This window comes from Dipodomys merriami, unplaced genomic scaffold, assembly GCF_024711535.1.
Source record: "Dipodomys merriami isolate MVZ:Mamm:240054 unplaced genomic scaffold, mDipMer1.0.p SCAF_25, whole genome shotgun sequence".
NCBI classification, from domain to species: Eukaryota; Metazoa; Chordata; class Mammalia; order Rodentia; family Heteromyidae; genus Dipodomys; species Dipodomys merriami.
This window is the reverse complement of record NW_027203937.1, coordinates 21,401,010-21,421,505: the sequence shown is the minus strand read 5'-3', so window position 1 is coordinate 21,421,505 and position 20,496 is coordinate 21,401,010. Positions and strand designations below refer to the sequence as shown.

At 39.6% G+C, this 20,496-nt stretch overlaps 1 protein-coding gene and 1 long non-coding RNA gene across 4 annotated transcripts in view; both read right to left on the bottom strand.

The window, feature by feature from the left end:
• LOC138836492 (uncharacterized) overlaps positions 1–15,009 on the bottom strand; it is a 77,745-nt gene extending 62,736 nt beyond the window's left edge. For all 3 annotated transcript variants that reach the window (XR_011374955.1, XR_011374956.1, XR_011374957.1), the window contains exons 1-2: positions 14,677–15,009; positions 14,093–14,174 (exon numbers count right to left, since the gene is read on the bottom strand). This is a non-coding gene — a long non-coding RNA (uncharacterized lncRNA). The remainder of the gene's footprint in view (positions 1–14,092; positions 14,175–14,676) is intronic.
• Positions 15,010–15,978: 969 nt separating this feature from the next.
• On the bottom strand, positions 15,979–18,835 carry Rbmxl2 (RBMX like 2). Its single transcript, XM_070035222.1, has one exon. It carries the CDS (start codon positions 18,615–18,617, stop codon positions 17,397–17,399), a length of 1,221 nt encoding a protein of 406 aa, XP_069891323.1. The 5' UTR covers positions 18,618–18,835; the 3' UTR covers positions 15,979–17,396.
• Between the last annotated feature and the right edge of the window lie 1,661 nt (positions 18,836–20,496).

Here is a 20,496-nt window from a genome sequence, read left to right as displayed (position 1 = left end):
AAAAAAAGAAAAGGTAGGGTGATCCCTGAATTTAATGGAGTCAGTAATTTACAGATTTACCTTGAAGGGGGAAAACAGATAATGAACTAAATGCATGTTTAATAAAAACTAAGCTAATAAAGTTATGGCTTAGTGTAGCCCCCTATAGACAGAATTGATAAAGGAAAATATTGAGTATGGAAGACAAATCAAAAATCTGAAAAACACAAGTCTAAAGTATACTCAAAAGAGAAACAGACAAGAAAACCTAAATCAGAAAAATAAAAGACAATGATACTAAAGAACTTTTGAATCTTCAGGACCAAGGACCTTACTTTATTCACAAGCAAATGTAATTTGTAAAAAGCATATCTTCAAAAGCTCGTGAATTTCGAGTATTTAAAAACAAATTCTACAGTTGGGGGCCAGTGGTTCACTTTAATACTAGCTATTCAGGAGGCTGAGATAGGAGATTGGTGGTTTGAAGCTAGCATGGGCAGGAAACTCCATGAGACTCTTATTTCCAATAAACTACTCAAAAAAAAGCCAGAAGTGGTGCTGTGGCTCAAGTGGTAGAGCACTCGCCTTAAGCAATATGAAGCTCAGAAACAGCACCCAGGCCCAGAGTTCAAGTCCCAGGGCTGGCAAAACACTCACCACACCTTTCTCAACCAACAGCTAGTATGATGGCATGCATCCAGATATGGCAGGTAGCATAAAATAAGAGGTTTTGAGCCCAAGAGCAGGCCTGGGCAAAAAGTAAGGTCCTATCTCACAAATAAACTGTGTAAAAGGGGTTGGAGTCATGGCTCAGTGGCAGAACACTGGCCTAGCAAGCACAAGACCTTGAGCTCAAACACCAGGATTAAAAATTTGTAAAAAGAAAAAATTGTGGTATATTTACATAATACTCGTTAACCATTTAAAAAATGAGGTCCTGCCATTTTCAAAATGGAGACATAGAAAGCAAATACCCATGTTCTCATTTATTATGAAAAACAATGGGCCAACCTTGTAGAAGTATAGAATAGAATAGTAGCCACTATGTAGGTGTGTAGGAAAGGAGAGAAAGAAATTAAGAGAGACTTCTTAGGTATACTAAAGGAGCAAGAGGAAGGAAGGGCGAGAGGAGGAGGATGGATGATAATCAATGTACAATGTATTCATATATGAAAATACACAGTGAATCCCATTAATTTATACATCTGATGTGCTAATAAAATAAGAAAGCATTGTTATCACATGGCTAAATATGATCATTTAAATATCTAACTAGCAGCCACAAATTTTTAAAAATTCAAACTTAATAAAAGTTGCTTGGTACCAATGAGTAGCTCATGTCTATCTAGCTACTCAAGAGCCTAAGACCTGGAGGATCATGTTTTGAAACCAGCCTGGAAAAAAGTTAGAAATGTCCTTGAGAATCTGCCTCCAAGATAACCAGCAAAAAGCCAGACTAGAGACCTGACTCAAGTAATACAGTATCAGCCAAGTAAACAGGAGACCCTGAGTTCAAGGCCAAGTACTGAAGGGGGGAAGAAGGGAAGATGGTTTAAAAATGGTACTAAGTATTGAAAACAAACAACCTAAGATAACTAAAAACTGCATTCATAGAATCGAATAGACCGTCACTAGTTATTTTTGACAGAGAAGTTAAATAATACAAAACAGTGAGTTAAAAATCCCCAATATTTCACCATTCAAAACTGCAAAGGGAGAAAGGAGAAAACTAGGGAGTAGAAGCATTCTGACTTTCTCTTTTTGAAAAAACAGGGAGGTAAAATAAAACTTTCATTCTTGAGTCTGAATGTATAGGTCCTTTCTTTTAAACAAATAAATGAATAATCAATAAATGTCAGCAGCTAATAATACTTTTATCTCCATCTTCAATTTTTTAAACTAACCTTCTTTCATTCACTAACATTTTAGACCATTATTAGACATCTGAAATTTCTTACTTCAATTACCTTCTAGTTTAACATGAATACTGTGAAGTGATATCCTGAGACACACATTTTGTTTTCTTATAGTTTTGGTTTATTAAGAATTTGTGTTGAAAATAAACAGTAAACTGTTAACAATACTTCAGCAAGGACTATGATAATACTCATGTAAGTTTTTTTTGTTTACTGATATAAAATAGTCTAGATGTTATAAAATGATGTGCTTGTTCATGCATAACACTTTATACAATGCATTTTATGGATAACACTACTTTAATAATAATTTGTTTAATAATGCTATTTTAATAACAGCTGGTCCAATTGACTATTATTAAGAATATACTTTTACCTATATACGTGGATAAAAAGCATTTATAAGCTTTCTTTTTCTGTCAAGTTTTAGCAGTAATTTTATATGGGCTTGTAAAATGAATGTAGAAATGGTCCATCTTCTAAAATAATTTTCAATAATTTATGTTGCATATGAATTATTTAAAATCTAAAAAGTTTTTGGAAAATTGTTTTTGCAGATTTTAAATGTTTCCATGTTTCTACTTACATATCTTACTTATTCTTGATCCTTTTCTAAAAAGTATATGTTTCTTGACCAATACCCTTAGCTAGGGACAGAGACAATAGTGCAGAGAAGAGAAAGGCTACTCCCAGAATCATGCCAGAATCCTGGATATAACATGAACATCTATAGCTGATTCCCCTAGAGTTCCCACAGCCAGGTACTGTCTATACAGCAAACAGTTTGAAGCTGTAGAATTTGGAGGGAACAGTACCTGGCCATCATATGGTGCCAGGAATAGTGTTTGTTTGCATGACCTCAGCCTGGACAGTACTCTACTGCTATTTAAATCTTAGTTATTATTCTGGGTACCCGGCAATTATACCCTAATGGAGCTGAGGCCTTGTTACATCCATCTCCCTTGGGATATCATTGTGGTCTTAAAGAGCACAGCTGTTTATAAAACATACTAGTATAAAAATCAGATAAGTGTTTCAGCAAAGCACACTCCTCCCCCACAGCTCATAAATCTAGCTTTTTTGCTAATTCCTCCCTAAACAAATGAAGCACAAATATTTAATCCAAATATATTAGTGACATGTGGATTGTTTACTCCAGTGGAAATAATAAAGATAAATAGAGCAATGTTATTACTGAAACCATAAAATCCATTTGGTGAAAATCTTCTTAGTCTGCAATTTTAGTATATCAAAATGTTTGTAATATTTATGACTGCTTTTTCAATTCATTGTTAAGGATGTGTTTTTAGACTCTTATGTCAAGAAGATTTCATTGAATATGTAAGATAAAAACAACAACTTTATCAAGGTCTTCCCATCTGCCTTCTTTTTTAGAGTCTCCTCTAGTTTTCAATTTTTTTCTTCTATTACAAAGCAAAGGCTTGTTTTTGCTGCTGCCAGTGTGAAGTGTTACTACTCTTCTATGTAAATTCAATTGTAATTACTAGGTTTTAAGTTTGGGTTTTCTTTTTTCTTCTGTTATTAACCAGGAACAGGAAGAGACCAGATTTCTGCCCTCTATTTCTATTTCCACCTTCAGGTAGTAGAGTTACTGTTGAACTAGTATTTACTGAGTAAATACAAGGCTGAACATAATCCTAAGCACGTAGAGGCTTCCAGTCAAAAGCTTCCTGTTCCTTCATTCCTCCTGGGTGAATTGGTCATTTTATGGAAACCTGAACATCTGGAAATTGAGATTGCATTCTCAGACTTTTAAATGCCCCATATGATTTTTTTTTTTTGGTCAGTCTTGGGGCTTGAACTCTGGGCTTGGGTGCAGTCCCTCAGCTCTTCAGCTCAAGGCAAGAGCACTACCACTTGAGTCACAGCGCCACTTCTGTTTTTCTGGTGGTAAATTGGAGATAAGAGTTTCACGGACTTTCCTGCCAGGGCTGGCTCTGAACCATGATCATCAGATCTCAGCCACCTAGTATTACATCTAAGATTACAAGCATGAGCCACTGGCACTTGGCCCAGAATGATTTTTATCCAAAGAAAATCTTTTTTGAAGTTTTAAAGATGACTTTATGGAGATAGGCTATCATTTCTTTTGCCTTAGCGGTAATTAGGGTTTAAACTCAAGGCATTGAACTTACTGGACAGATGTTCTACTACTTGAGCCACACCTTCCAACCCTTTTTACCTTTCTATTCTTCCAATATAGTCCTTGGCTCTTTGCCCAAATTAGCCTGAATTATGATCTTCCTATTTATATTTCCTGCACAGTTGATAAATGTGAACCATTGTGCCCAGCTTTTTATTGGTTGAAATGAGGATCTCACAAACTTTTGGCCTGGGTTAGCAAGCTCAGCCTCCCAAATAGTTATTAGGATTCCCAAGTAGGATTACAAGTGTGAGACACTGTACTCAGCTTCTCTTTAGTATTAGCACAATTAACTGTACACAAGGATTTCACTGTCCTATTAATATACATGCATGGAACATATCCTGATAAATTCCTACCCTGTATTAGTTACTTTCTTGGTTTTTTTTGTAATTTTTATTGTAAAGATACTGTACAGAGGGGTTACAGTTACATTAGTAAGGTAATGAGTACATTTCCTATCAAGCATTGTTACCCTCTCCTTTGTTTTTCCTCTACTATCCCTTCCCTCCCCAACCCCCAACTCCTCCCTCCCCTGTCAACTTGTAAAGTTCATTTTCAACAGTGTCATGTATGTCTCATTGTTACAACTAGTCAACCTGTATCCTTGTATCAGCATTTTGTTATTTCCCTTCCCCTCCCCAAATTAGAAAAATGTAAATACAAGATGCAGGGCACCAGAATCAAGTACAGTGACAACAGGGTATGTTATAGCATGGGGGAAGAACATACAAAATAAACCAAAAAAAATCATAGTACATTAAAAACTGCAACAACAACAAAAAAACTTGTGTCCGTATCTTGGAGTTCATTTCACTTAGCATCATCTTATATGGTCATATATACATAGCTTTCAACCGCTCCATTAGTAAGTGGGCTAAAGACAAAGAGAGAAATAAGAATGGCTAAAAGACACATGAAGAAATGCTCAACTACCCTGGCCATAAAAGAAATGCAAATCAAAAAACATTGAAATTCCACCTAACCTCAGTCAGAATGGCAATAATCAAGAAATCTAACAACAGATGCTGGAAGGGATGTGGCCAAATGGAAGCCTACTGCATTGTTGGTGGGAGTGTAAACTTGTTCGACCACTCTGGAAAGCAATATGGATGTTCCTCAAAAGACTAAACATAAAGCTCTCCTATGAAATCAGCAATCCCACTTCTGGGCATTTACCCATATGATCACAAGCAAGGCTATACTAAAGCTACCAGCACAACTATGTTTATTGCAGTATTATTTACCATAGCTAAGATATGGAACCAACCCAGATGTCCCTCAGTGGATGAACAGACCAAGAAAATGTGGTGTATATACATATGAATTCTATCTATGCCTCTATCAGAAAGAATGACATCACCCCATGTGTTAGGAAATGGAAAGACTTGGAAAAAATTATATTAAGTGAAGGAAGCCAGGCCCAAAGAAACATAGGTCCTGTGGTTTCCCTTATTTGCAATAACTAGTATACGTCTAGGATAATCTTACCAGACAAGTAATTACACTTATTCCCCTCAAATTTAATCAATTTTATGTTTGTATTACGAAACACTGTATTTTAAAAATATATACACCAGCTCCAATTTGAGTCACTGTGACATCACTTCAAAATCTTCCATTCTGGGGTACGTACAATGAATTGTTGCCTGCATTCTCCCCACTTTCCAGCTTCATTCTCCTCCTTTGGCCTCCTTCATTTTCCTTCTCCTTTGGCCCTGCCCTACTCTCCTGTGAGTACCCATTTCCTGGTATTTATTTTGTTGGGCTTTGACTTTTGGGGGCCTTTTTGTTTTTGCAGAATTGGACCTATTTGTGCTCTCCATTATCTGTTGTACCTCAGTTAATTCATTTGTAACCACTTGCTTACCACAGATCAAGATGTACTGTGCACATAAACTGTTTTGTTTGTTAAAAGGTCAAAAAACTGGGCTGGGAAAGTGGCTTAGTGGCTGAGAGCTTGCCTAGCATACATAAGGCCCTGGGTTCGATTCCTCAGTACCACATAAAAAAAATAATATATTTTTTTAAAGGCAAAAAACCTAAATGCATAACCTAAAATTGTAAGTAGTGAAGCAGTGAGTTAAGAGGGGTGGGTAAGAATGCTAGAAGGGGTGACAGAGCTCATGATGCACTGTATTCATAAACTGTTTGGTGAATGGAAAATCTTTTATACCACTACTAAGTTGGAAATGAAATTTACAGCTTGGGGAGGGGATTGGGAAGGGGGGAGGGGGGATGTGGGGGAGGGACAGGATAATAGGAAAAAACAAAGGAGGGGATAACAATGTTGGACAAGAAATGTACTCATTACCTTACTCATGTAACTGTAACCCCTCTGTACAACATCTTTACAATAAAATAAAGTTTAAAAAAATAGAGAAAAAAAGATAACAAAAACTTGCAAAATAAAGTTGCTGTGAGATCTCCTAGTTCAAGAGAGCTGTCATGGATAATCAGTAAGATGATAACCAAAAAATTAATAATAAAAATAATCAAGAATAGGCTGGTCCAGTAAAGAACACCACAGAAGCTACACAGGTATTTTCTTACCCCAACCACTAGTGTTTTCATGCAAGAAGAATGTGTGAAGTTTTCAAAGATATTATACATTAGAGAGAAATAGATATAGCAAGAGCCATATCTTTATTAACTACCAACTAGTTTTAAATGAATTCCTGGTTATTTACTTTCTTATAACTACACTAATGAATGATTATTGGGTAGGAAGAGAACACTTACAATTTTCTTCTAGCACTTCAGGACTGAGTTACTTGGATTGACATTATGGAATACAGAGCTGGCTCTTATGTTATAGTTTCATCTGACACAGGTGACTTTCTGGCAAAATAGTCAAATAAAACCTTGGGTGCCAGAAGTCAATCAGATTAAAATTATTATTCTATTAAATGTCTACCATTTTAACCTGGGGACTCCACTTGCCTTCTCTAGATTGAAGTTTCCACATCTGTACTGTGGTTTTATAAGTGACAGCTACTTCATACAATCATTGTAAAGACTAAATTAGCTATTTTATCTCATGGCCTACCCAGAGCAATCACTCATAAATATTAGTAATTTCTATTACTAACATCAAAGACAGAAAAGAAACCTATAGAGATCTCATAGGTTAAAACATATCTTCACTTCTATGAAACTCTTATTTTAAAATTTGAAGAAAACAGATTAAACAACTGCTTAACTTTCCACAAATCGCTATTCTCATTCTAGTAATAATACCTCTCCACAAACTGTATTTACAATGTACAGTCATGGGATAAGCACCTCCTGGAAGAGGTTATATTATGTAGCAATGGAGACTGTACTGATACAGTTGTATATACAACTGCATTAACAGACTGGAAAAAGGACTCTCTTCCATGCTGGCTGTCCAGCTCAGAGGCCTACGTGAGAGATGTGTGGTAAGGAATTTCAGGAGACACTTAAGCTGAGAGCAGACCCTGGCTGATAGCTAGCAAAAAGACTAGGGATCATAGCCACACAAACACGATTATTCAAAAATATGAGAAATTCATCAACTTTGAGGTTATTTAAATGAAAATAGTTTTTAGGCAATTAATGTAACAATATATAATTTTTGATACTTTCTATTCTGTTTAGAAAATTTTCCCCATGTTCAACTATATAAAAACACATCTCTCTCTTCTAACATTCTGTTGCTTGTATATAAAATATTAATTTAAAATATTTAAAATATTAATTCACAATGTACAAAGAGAATGGTGGTGGAAAAATAATGTGAATACATTCAATGCCATGGAACTTGTCTCAATAAAAATGGCTAAGGTAGTAAACTTTGTTATGTGTATTTCCCCACAATTTTTTAAATAAAGTGTTTCCTTAAAAGAAACTTAATTTATCTGGAATTCATTTTAGTATATAATGGCACACACACACACACACACACACACACACACACACACACACACTACTTTTTTTGGCTGTACTAGGGTTTGAATTTAAGGCCTCACACTGTACCACTTGGGCTATGTCCTCAGACTTTTTTGCTTTTGGTTATTTTGAGGATTGGTCTTCTCTTTTTTGTCTGGACCAGTATGGACTATGATCTTCCCGTTTATATCTCCCAAGCAGCTAGAATGACAGATAGGTACCACCATACCCAGCTTTATTTCTGTTGAGATGGAGTCTCTCAAACATCTTGCCAAGATGAGCCTCAAAAATTCAATCCTCCCAAAATTAGTTTTCCAAGTAGCTAGGATTCCAGGTATGAGCCACCATGCCCAGCTGTTTTATATAATTTTTCTCAAAGTAGTTAGCAAGTTCAGCCTAAATCATCTGAGTTTTTAAATTTACCAAATGCTTAATATCTCCTTAGATGGAAATTTCCAGATGTCTATCTGTCATTCTCATCTATCCAAAAAGAAGACCTAAACACCATCCCTTCTCTAAATTATCAGGCCCTGATGCCCAAGTCCTAAAGGACAGGAGTAAGGAAGGACACAGGAAGCTGTTATCTTTAAGCTCTTGGTGACACCTAGTGGACAATTTGATAGTACACTATGAGCTGTGTCAGGAAGGCCCATCTCACCACTAGATTTTTAAACCACCAACAGAATTTTAACCATAAAAAAATTAAGTCTGATTACATATAGGATGAATCTTGGCCTCTTGCCATTCTCTTTGGTCCATCTTCAAGGTTCTAGAAATGTAATGATCAAGTGCAGCTCAATCATCATCTCTGTCTTCAGAAGTTTTAATCGCTTCCAATTAGCAATGGAATAAAGTACATGTAAGTTAGAAAAGATGGAAAATAAAATCAACAAAGATGAGGAATGACCTCAAATTGACTACAAATAGGAACAAGTAAATTTAGATGTATTTGAAATGGATAAAATGTATCAAAGAGGAACTTTCAGTTTTAGGGGAAAATATGAAAGTTCACATCCTCTGAAAAGCCCTCCCTTAATTGAAATTAACTCATTTAGCACATTGCCCTTGTCTGTTTCATAGTTCTCTCTTTCTACCTCTCCCTCCCTCCCCACTTCTCTCACTCAGCCAGTTCGATATAGAACAATCCCTTACCCACACTAAAACAAAGTGTCTGGTTAACTTGGTTCAAATAGTCTGACCTTGACACCTTTAGAGTAAGTTTCTCTGTGCAACTGGCTTGAGAATTTATACTCATAGTTCATTCCACGTCATTAATCAAGCCAATCTCCACCTTCCAGCTTCTCTACATGTTACCTGTTCCCTTTTTGACTAATTTGACTTGGAACTGATTTCATATTTGTATGTCTGCGTGTGTGTGCACACATGCTTTTTTTGGTCAAAGCTAGGACTCAACCTCTTGAGCCACATCTCCACTTCTAGCTTTTGCTGGTTAACTGAAGATAGGATTCACATGGACTTTCCTGCCCCAGCTGAACCTCAGATCTCAACTGCCTGAGTACCTGTATTTTGGAATTCTAGTTTCTGCTTTCTGAGTAATCAACATCAAGATATTTAATTAATATTAATATTTGTGACATCGACACATTCCTTCAACCTCACCCATATAAGCTCTCAGCCAAAACTATCTGATGTCAAAACAATATCAAAAGGATAAACAATCATCAATTAGAGGTTGCTATTTACTACTTTTCTTTTTTCCCATTACCACAGCCTGAACTTAGGACATCATGTTACTCTGCTTCTTACTCACAAGTGGTACTCTACTCTTGAGCCATACCTCTATCCCAGCCCTTACTGGTTATTTTCACACTCTTCTGCCCAGATTTTCTTAAATGTATGATCCTCTGGATCTTAGCCTTCTAATTAACTAAGATTACAGGCATGAACTATAGGTACTCAGCTAGTTGCTACATTTTAAAAAAATATATATTTAGTTTAATAGAAATCTAGCATCCATCTTATCCTCCACATCTTATCCTCCACATCTTATTTCAACTACCACTTAAGTTGCATGCTGTCAGGTCCTGTAATAGACAAGGCTTTTATTCTTACATACTATAGCACTAATGTAACTCATTCATGGTTAACTAGGTGACACTTACATTTTTACATTTTTCATAAAATTTAACCAAACTCCATCTTCCCCTTTGGACAATAATCCATTTGAGGATTAATGTTTAAAATTTATAATATTTAAGCCAGGTCCTGGTGGCTCATGCTTGTAATCCTAGCTACTCAGGAGGCTGAGCAAGGATTGCAGTTCAAAGCCAGCCCAGGCAAGAGGGTCTCTGTGAGACTCTTATCTACAATTAACCACTCAAAAAACAGAAATGAAATTGTGGCTCAAGTGATAGAGCACTACTCTTGAGCACAAAGAGGCTCAGGGACAGCACCCAGGCCCTGAGCTCAAGCCCCACAACCGACAAAAACAATAATTTTTAAAATGCCTCTATCTCTATTTCTTAAAAGCGAAAGGGTTAATTTATGCAAAACTTACCCCCAGAAGTTTGACTTCCCAGAAAGGGATTGGCATGTGTGTGTACACACTCACCACGTGTGCACATGCCCTAATCCTGGGGCTTGAACTCAGGGCCTGAACTTTTTTGCTCATAGCTAGCACTCTACCACTTGAGTCACGGCTCTACTTCCAGCTTTTTTTTGTGATTAGCTGGAAATAAGAGTCTCATGGGCTTTCCTCCCAGGGATTGGATTCAAACTGTGATCATCAGAACTCAGCCACTTGAGTAGGTAGAATTACAGGCTGGCTATCTTAAAATTTACTGTACACAAGTTAGACCCAATTATTTTGTGACAGTCCATCATAGACAGCTACACTAGCTAACCATGCCATCACAATTGTCCCCAAAGCTCTGTGACCCCAATTACGAAGGCTGGTATAGTACATCCTGCCACACGTTCCCTATGTCATACAGCTTTACTTGCAGCTTTGACCTCAGCTCACCAACACCTTACAGAATGCATTACTAACACAAACACTTTATAGTCTCAATTTACATTGCACCATCTCTGCTTTCTCCAGTGCTCAACAGCTGGACTGTTGAGAAGATATTCAACAAGTTATTTATTTATTTATTTATTTATTTATTTGTCGGTTGTGGGCTTGAACTCTGGGCCAGGGCGCTGTCTCTGTGTTCTTCAGCTCAAGGTGAGTGCTCTACCGGTTTTCTAGTGGCTAATTGGAGATCAGAGTCTCAGACTTTTCTGCTGGGGCTGGCTTTGAACCTTCATCCTCAGATCTCAGCCTCCTGAGTAGCTAGGATTACAGGCGTGAGCCACTGGCGCCCGGCTAAGTGTTTTATTTTTAATTGTGCTAAAGTAAGGGAGACTAATGCTATACCAAGGCCTCAATTCCTTCAATTACTAGCCATGAGTACAAATTGACAGGACTAGGGTTTCATTTTAGAATTTTTCCAGGTAGAAGCTAGAACTTCCTATATTATGCAACTCAAAAAACCTCACAACCAACAATGCTTGATAAGAAAAGACTCATTACGTTGTCCATGTAATTGTAACCCCTCTGTACGGTATTTTCACAATTAAAAAAAAAACCCACAACCCAAATGTAGTAGTTCCTTTCCCAATTCTGCTAAATCTCTGCATTCTCTAGTTGCACGTAGGCAGCTAGCAACTGCTACTGCTTTCTCTATCTCTGTGAATCTTCCTTTGTAAACACAAATCTAACAGCCAACTAATACATACTGCTTGGCTATCTGTCTTGATGGTATGGAAGCACAGTGATGGATTGTGAGTGGGTTCCACACAAATATATGTTCTGCATTACATCTAATAAGAAAATAGATGGACAAACATATAAGGTAAGGTAAAACAAGAGTAATTATGTGCTGTGACTAAGATCACAGTGCTAGTGATTTGAATGATTTAATTAAGCTTGCCACACCTCAGTTTTGTTTTAAATTACATTATATTGCATCCCAGGGACTTCTCTAGGTGTATTAAATTCTAGCTTAACTTCAAGTCACAGCTTCACTTTCTAAAATCCAGGCACTTAGTTTTATTATCTGTGAGATAAAATGAGATCTAAGGCATTTTTGCCAAAGAATAAAACTTTAAACCCTACTAGATCTGAAGGAATCATGGCCTTGATAACAGCATCTTTATACCTCAACTCAGACTACTTTAGGAATAGGGTACCATGTCTGCTGACAAGTTTTTTAAAAAATCTTACCAGTGAAGATCGAGGTTCAGAGCCCACCTAGGTAGATAAAATCTGCAAAACTTATCTCCAGTTAGGCAAAAACCGGAACTAGAGATATGGCTCAAAGGTTAACACCAATGGTGAGGAAAAAAAAAAAAGGAAAAACAAAAACTGAGCAGGAGAGTATATGGCTCTGAGTTCAAGCCTTAGTAACAAAAAAAAAAAAGGAAAGAAAAAAAAAAGGAAAGAAAAACCCATCAGGTTGGAAATGAAGGATTGACCCCCACCTTATTATCCCAGGCACATACAGACTCCTGAAAAAAACCCAGGTATGTGCAGAAGTGCTTGATGTACAGTCAGGGCAATCTATCTAAGCATTGTGGGCCCATCCGAAAAGCCCCCAGCCTCCCTAGACATAATGGCTTTTTCGTTAACCTCTGCCTCCTTGCCCAACCCCAAATCCACCCCCTTGCACAACCATGACAGGTCATGCTTTTAACCCTATTCAGGAGGCTGAGATCTGAGGATCATAGTTCCAAGCTTGATAGGGCAGAAAAGAGCCAGCCAGAGAAGAAAACTCATTTTCTAATTAATCACCAAAAAACCAAAAGTGGAGGTGTGGCTAGAGTGGGTGGAGTACAAGTGGATACAGTGCACACACGCACACACATGGGTTCAGAGATATCCCCAGGCTAAATTCAGAATGAACTTCACTGCAAATAAAATATACAGAATCTGAAATTCCTAATACCATTGGGAAAAGTGTACAGCTAAAACAACACAGTGATTCTCCTTGGTTATGAAAAATGCCCTAAAGAGGAAAATATTCATGACATAAACTATCCCCCAAATACAAATATTCTGAGGAGGAAGAAAAGTTGCACTGCCTTAAAAGTCAATGAAGCTAGAAGGGGGATTATTATGGAAATCAAATTATCTAAAGACAGAAAAATTAAAGAGGTTCTAGTTAGAAGTTTTGTGGACAGTAAAATCTCTCTCCCCTTGCCTGTGGGAAGGAAAGGGGTGTGTGGCTATTGTTCTTTAGTATTTAGTTCTCTTTAGTATATAGTTCTCTTTAGTATTACAGGCATGTAATACAGGCATAAGCCACTGGCCGGGCTAGGATTCGGGGTTTGATCAAGCCTCACCTCCTCGGGAAATACTTTATAATTCTATCAGTGGCTCAACTCCTAGGGAAATATTCTATAATTCTATTGGTGGCTCCATGAATAGTATGGAGAGACCTATATGAACTGAAGTAATGTGGAGGAGACTGGGGTTCTTAGGAGTAGGCTGAGAAATGCTCAAGATAGAAAATACAGACCTTGGTTATTCAAAACGCTTAAAATTTACTCTCTGGTTGAGATTTTTGACTCTAATTATTAAAGTAAATATAAAGAGAGTTCTCATCACTTTCCTATTTTCTCACAGATCATTCATTTAAATGTAGGTAGGGACAGGAGAACTGGGAGAGAGTCAGGGAAAGGGTGATGACATTATCCAAAAAGAAGTGTACTCATTACCTAACTTTTGTAACTAGGATAGAAATATTAGGGCTGTTATGTATATATAAACATAAGAAATTCACCTTACTAAACTAACCTCTTGTACTCATATAAACTTCAGATGTCTTTAAAAACAAATGTTTATAACTTGATGGTTAAAAATTACTTGATTGGGGCTGGGAAGGTAGCTCAGTGGTAGAGCGCTTGCCTTGCATGCAATGAGGCCCTGGGTTCGATTCCCCAGCACCACATAAGCAAAAAAAAAAAGATGGAAGTGGTGCTGTGGCTCAAGTGGTAGAGCACTAGCCTTGAGCTGAAAAGTTGAGGGATAGCGCCCAGGCCCAGAGTTTAGGCCCCACGACCAGAACCCCCCCCCCAAAAAAAATTACTTGATTTTCCAGGTGCTGCTGGCTCATACCTGTAGTAATCCTAGCTACTTAGGAGGCTGAGATGATCTGAGGATCCAGGCTCTGGGGTCAAATTCCAGGACCTGCAGCTCTCTAGAAGAGGAGAGGGAGAGGAGAGGGGAGAGGAGGGAAAGGAGGGCAACTACTTAAGGTATGAAAATTATACAATGAGGATATTATACTAGCTGTTAAGCACACTGTAGAAAAGGAAGATTCTAGAAACTAAATCAACTAGATATATTGAGAAAAAAAAGCGAAGAATCACTGCCAAATCTTGTACTTCAGTTACAGAATAGCAGTTATTATTTGAGGCTATTATGTCAGATGCTGCAGAGCCTTATTTTTCACACTAAAATTTCTATTATAAAATACTTTGTATTTATTGATGCCAGTGTACAGAAACTTAAGATACTGTCATTCTAATGATCTGACACATTTAAAGCAACATTAGATTTTTTCTAAAAGCCCGTCCTTTATCCCATCTCCTTCGTTCATCCTCACATTATTCTGATTTTCTGTATCACTCCAACTGTATTTTTTGTTCCTCTTACTGTATTTATGCAGTGTACCTTTGACCAAATATTTTGACACTTACCTATGTTGGTAACGCAGATATGGTCGATTCACATTAGCGTCTACATCAAACTTCACTAAACTCAATGGATGCATTCCTGGTAGGCTTTTCTATTTTTTAAAACAATCAGAATGCGGCAAACACCAATTTTGTGCTTATCCTTATGTACATGTGCAAGTTTCTATAGGTCCTTTGATTGCAATGCAATTTCTGGGTCATAAGGTAAGGAACCCTTCAATTTTACTATGTATTGCCAAAATTACTTTCAAGGTGTCAATTTACCCTACCAGAAGGTCTGGGCTTTTTTGCCCATTCTTCTCTTGGCATTTTTTTTCTTAGTAATTTCTAAGAACTCTTTTGTAAATTATCTCAATGCAAATATATTCTTCCAATTTGTTTGATATTTCAGTCTTTTTAAAAATCATATCTTAATGTGAAATTATCAACATTTTCCTTGTTTGTGCATTTTATGTCTTAAAAAGAATTTTAAGAATGATAATTCTATTTCTTCTTAATTTTCTTCTAAGTGTTTCCAGTATCTCTTCACATGTGTTTTCAAATCAATCTAGAACATACCTTATATGTGCTTTTATCTTTGTCTCATTTTATCTTTTTGTAGAGCCAGCCATTAACAGAAAATGTCCATTCTTTTACATTGACTTTTAAAGCTATCTCCCCCATAGAACATGTATTCATCTACAAGTGGGCCTGTTTCTAGGCTCATAAATTTGGCCTACTAGTCTATCCTTGTCTGTTGATATTGTATAGATAAGATTACCAGAGTTTGCAATGAGTCTTTCTTTAGTATAAAGTCTTGGTATCTGTTTGACTCTTCCCTAATTGTTTCTCAGAATTGCTCTGGCTCTTCATTTCATTCCACCATGTAAATTTAAGATTGGCTATATCTTCCATTAGGGTCTCTAAAAAATAAAATAACGTGTTTCTTAATTTGTTGGTAACATGAGGCTATTGAAATTTTGCTTTATAAGTTACCAAATCATTTCTTTAATATTCCATCACTGATCAATAATAAATGATGTAAGTAGGAGAGAGGGGAAGGGAGCTTTAAGAAGAAAAATATTGACTTCATTTGAAGTTGTATTGCTTTTCCAAGTCAATTTGGTGAGGCTGAGAATGGTTAAAGTTTCCCAACCATGAAAACAGAAGAATCTCCATTTAGTTCTTCTTTTCTGTCCTTTAATAAAAAGAGTAACTTTTTTCCATGAAGATCTTATGCACCTTTGCTAGATTAACTCCTGGATTTAGAAAATCTATTTCTTGCATTTGATCTTCTGGGCCAATGTGACCTTACTCTTTAATTCATCTACATTATTTGGTTTAAAAAAATCAGAAGTAAAAAAGTCTTTTTGGAACTGTGTATGTAAATGTATTGCATTCAGATTTCTGTATTTTGTTGTTCAGGTGTTCATTTGTTTCATCCAGCAAATATTACACTGAACATACGTGCTATACCTTTCTCTCAGATAAGCAAGGAAGTTCCACAGATGCTGAATGGAGTTGTTTCTTGCCCTAAGCTTGGGGCAGAAAGAAGACACACTAAGTTATCTTCCTCCAGAAGTATGTTTGAGGAAGCTTCTCTCATTTTCCTCTGCTCAAACCCTGCTCCCAACCTTAAGAGTAGGGAACACATAACCCAAACTGTGTTTTAGAAGGAAAGAGCCTGCCCCTTCACACCAGTTTGAAGTCTTTAGATGTGGAAAAGCCAACCTCCTTCAGGAATGCTGACCTGTACTCTTGGAAGTTGTTCAGGTTTGATTACTCCACCCCTAGGGGAAGAAGCCCAATTTTTCTCCACCAGAACCAGTATATTGCAGTTAGTAATGGAAGTCATAACAAACCCTAAAAATCCATCATCGATATATTTTCTACTTGTTTCTTATTTGCTAATGGTGAAAATAAATACTATCAATTGGTGTTTGGGTTTGTTTCGTTTTCTAGCTTTGTGGTTGGTTGGTCAAACTTCTAATATTCCATCGTTGTTCAAATGTTATAAATTGTACTTGGGGAAGTAAGGGGGCAGAAGATATGTCAGATTTCCCTCCCCCTAAAAAAAGGCAAAAAAGAAAAAAAAAAAAGGTCAGATATATTATCCATTTGTTTTAGTTACTGAGTGAACAGAACTTCCTTTACATAGCATTTAAGTGATTTTTGTTGTTGCTGGTTGGCTTTTAATACTGAAAACACTGAGATTCAGTCTGCATAAGACCCTGAAATGGTGCGGCATACATCAATCCCCCCACTCTTCTCCCAAAAAAATTCTAGATTTTTCAGTGGGCAGAATGAGCCACTTTCCATTTTAGGTGGGTGGACGTTTGTAAAAGATCTTACACCCATTTCCCTCATTTATCAGGCCAACTTAGCAGGGAAAGCTTTAAGATTTCTACTTCGGAACAGAAGAAGACTAGTACGCAGGTGCAAGTCATACTTTTAACATGAGCTTGTTGAAAGAAAACTTTTTTTTTTAAAACAATTCCAACATGAAATTAAACGAGGTTTTTTTTTTTTTTTTAAACTTTTCGGTTTCCTCTCAAAAGCATTAAAAATGGGAGAGGAAGTTAACAATGAATTTGTAAACGATTAAAAACAACTCTTCTTTGCACTAGTCCTTGGGTAGTTACCACAAAACCAACTTCTTCTTGGGTGGAAAAAGAATGTAGGGGTCCCAAGTCTGTTCATCAGGCATTCTCTCTCTCTCTTTCTCTCTCTCTTTTTTTCTTGCTTTAGTATCTGCTCCGGCCTCCCCCTCTCTCCGAGCGGCTTCCCAGGCGGCCTCCGCCCCTGGGGGGCTCTCTGCGGCCCGAACGGCTGTAGGAATCACGCAAGGGGGGACAACCCCTTTCTAGGGACCGGTCGCGGCCCCCGGAGTAGCGGTCACCACGGCCACCTCCATAGCCGTCGCGGCCGCCACCTCCGTAGACGTCGGGCGAGCAGCCTCGGTAGTCGTCGTAGCGGCCCGCTCCGTAGGATGGCGGCGGGCCCCGCGCTGGGGCGGCGCTGCGCGGATCCTCGTAACTCTCGAAGGGGTCGCGGTAGGAGCCGCCACTCGGGTGGTCCACGTAGTCGCGGTCGCGCCCGCCGTAGCCGTCTCGGTCGCAGTAGCCTCGGGATGGGCAGTCGTCGCGCGCGCTGGAGTGGCCGTAGTCGCGGTAGGCGTAGTCGCGGGGCGACGGGGCGAAATCGCGGGGGTCGCGGGCGCTCAGATAGTCGCGGCTCGAGTAGCCGCCGTCGCGGGGCGAGTAGCCCTCCTCCCGCGGCCCCAGGTAAGGGTCGCGGCGCAGCGGCGGCGGCTCCCGACGAGGCGGGCCCGCGTAGCGATCGCGGCCCCGCGCGGCCACCGCCCGCCCCCGCATCCCGGCACCGCCGCCGCCTCCGCCGCCGCCGCCGCCGCCGCCTCCGCTGCCGCCGCCGCCGCCGCCGCCGCCGCTGCGCACCAGGCCCGACGGCGCGGCCCGTTTGGGGGGAGGCCCCGCGCGGCGCGGAGGCGGCCCGCGCTTCAGGGGCATCGGGGCCCGGGAAGGCCGCAGGTCAAAATCCCCCGCGTAACCGCCGTCGTCGGCGGACCCGCCCCGGGACGGGGGGCGCCGCGGGCCGCCGCCGCCGCCGCCGCGGGCCCCGCGAAGGCCCCTCGGGCGGCCGCGGCTGCGGGGCGGCGGCGGGCCGCGCCGGTTGCTCTCGAACGCCGGCTTGGTGGCCTGGGCCACCTTGATGGCCTTACCATCCAGGGACTTGCCGTTCATGTCGCGGGCGGCGGCCTTGGCGTCGGCGGGGCTCTCGAAGGTGACGAAGGCGAAGCCCCTGGACTTGGCGGTCTCCCGGTCCTTCATCAGGAGCACCTCGGAGATGCGGCCGTACTTTCCAAACGCCGTCTCCAGGGCTTTCTCGTCGGTCTCGGGGTTGAGGCCCCCGATGAAGAGCTTCCCCGGGCGGTCGGCCTCGACCATGTCGGCGGCGGCGCGGTCGGCGAGGGCTGTGGGAAGCGCGGAGTCGAGCGCGGTCGGCGGTGGCGGCGGGAAGCCTAGCGGCAGCGTGCGCGTGTCTGAGGGGACGTGCGGAGGCTGCGCGGCGGCGTGCCCAGAGCGCCTCCTACCGGTCGGGCGGCGTAGGCCGGAACTGCGGCGTAGCCGGAACCGCGGGGGCGCCCCCCCCCCCACCCGCACTTGCTGAGACGGAACTCCGGACCCCGACGGTGGGAATAGGACGAAAGCCCCCTTCTTCCTCTTCCCGCCCCATACCCAGGCGCTCTCGTCTGTGATTGGTCGACGGCTCTGCACCTCAGGCCCGGGTAGTCCCGCCTCCTGCCTCCTGCCTCCCACTACTAACCAACCAGCCCAGCCCACTCCGAAGGCGCAGCAACCCAGTTAAAAAGCCTCAAGGTTGGGAAAGTCGAATCGACCCCCTCCGCTAATTGAATGAGAAAATTGATCATGCCTTTAGATCTGTCCGCAAACGTTTTTTTAAAAAGAAAAGAAAATAGTTGGTAATAGTTTGTATGGTTAGTAAAAAAAAGAAAAAGAAACATTTTGCACTTATCTGAGGGGGGAAATGAAGACCTGATGCAGGGACAAGGTTGGTTGGTGGAACCCCAAGAAGAGTCTGTCTTAGGATGGATCTTAGTTGGTTCTTGTTGTTGTTGTTGTTGTTGTTGTTGAACTTCTGTGTTCAATTATTCATCCCTTAAAGGGTTCCTAGGTATGTCCAAACTACCCTTTAAAATAAAGGCATAGCACAGAAAGACTCTTTGGGGATGAAATAAAAACAGTACTTTCAAAAAGTAATTTTTTAAAAAGCCATGGGAGTTCATGTAACACACACACACACACACACACACACGTTTTTGTATGTTATAATGGATTATAGTGATAAATACATAAAGCTGAAAGTTGGAAACCGGGAGTTAAGTGATGCCTCCAGTTTTAATGGAGGTGCTTTTAAAAATTGTAAGATTTTTAGCATGCATGAATTTAATTTAATGTTAAATGCATCCTGTCAGTAAAATGAAGTAATCGATTTTTATTATAAAAACATTGTGTTACAAGGTAAACCCACGTTTAGGGATGTATTCGTTTTCTAAAAATTGATTAATTTATTTCGTTTGTATTCTTTAGAAGTCTAAGCATTAAGAGTGTTCACCTATTCATTTTTTTCTGCATGCTGGGCTAGAAGATTTTGGGGAATAAGATCCATTTGGGCTGGTATTCTGGGTTTGTTTTACCAGCCAGTGTATCCACTTTTCAGTTATCTAGACTTTAAAATCTTTCCTCTCGACTTGGTTTTTGTAAGGTATACTTTACCAACAACGTACATATTTTTGTTTGAAATTTCAAATTTATTTTGTCTATAGCTGTGCTGTTTTTGTTTTCCTTCATCCCTTAGCCAATATTCATCTCTTCTCCATCTCGCTGTCCCCTTTCTGTGACCAGTCTTTCCTAATTTTATTTTTCTGTTCTTTTGTAAACAATCAGCTTTCAACTTTGGTAATGCTGTTTCAACATTTTAATTGTTAGTAATTTTCTCTGTGTTTTTCATTTTTAAAATTTGTATTTTTGTTTTTATTTAGGTAGGGCAGTTAGCACATTGAGTTTTAAAAATATTTCTTATAATAGCTATATCTAAGATGAACACTTATGTGTGATTAACAACTAAGCAGTGATACATAGGATTTTCATTATGTAGTTGCTAACATTTTCTAATTTTCCTGTTTCTTCCTTGACCCAAAAGTTTATATATAGTATGCTTTTAAGTTTTCCAGCATACAAACATTTTGGTTATTTGTAGGTTATTTTGTTGTTGGCACTTGCTTGGTGACTTAATGTGCGTGTA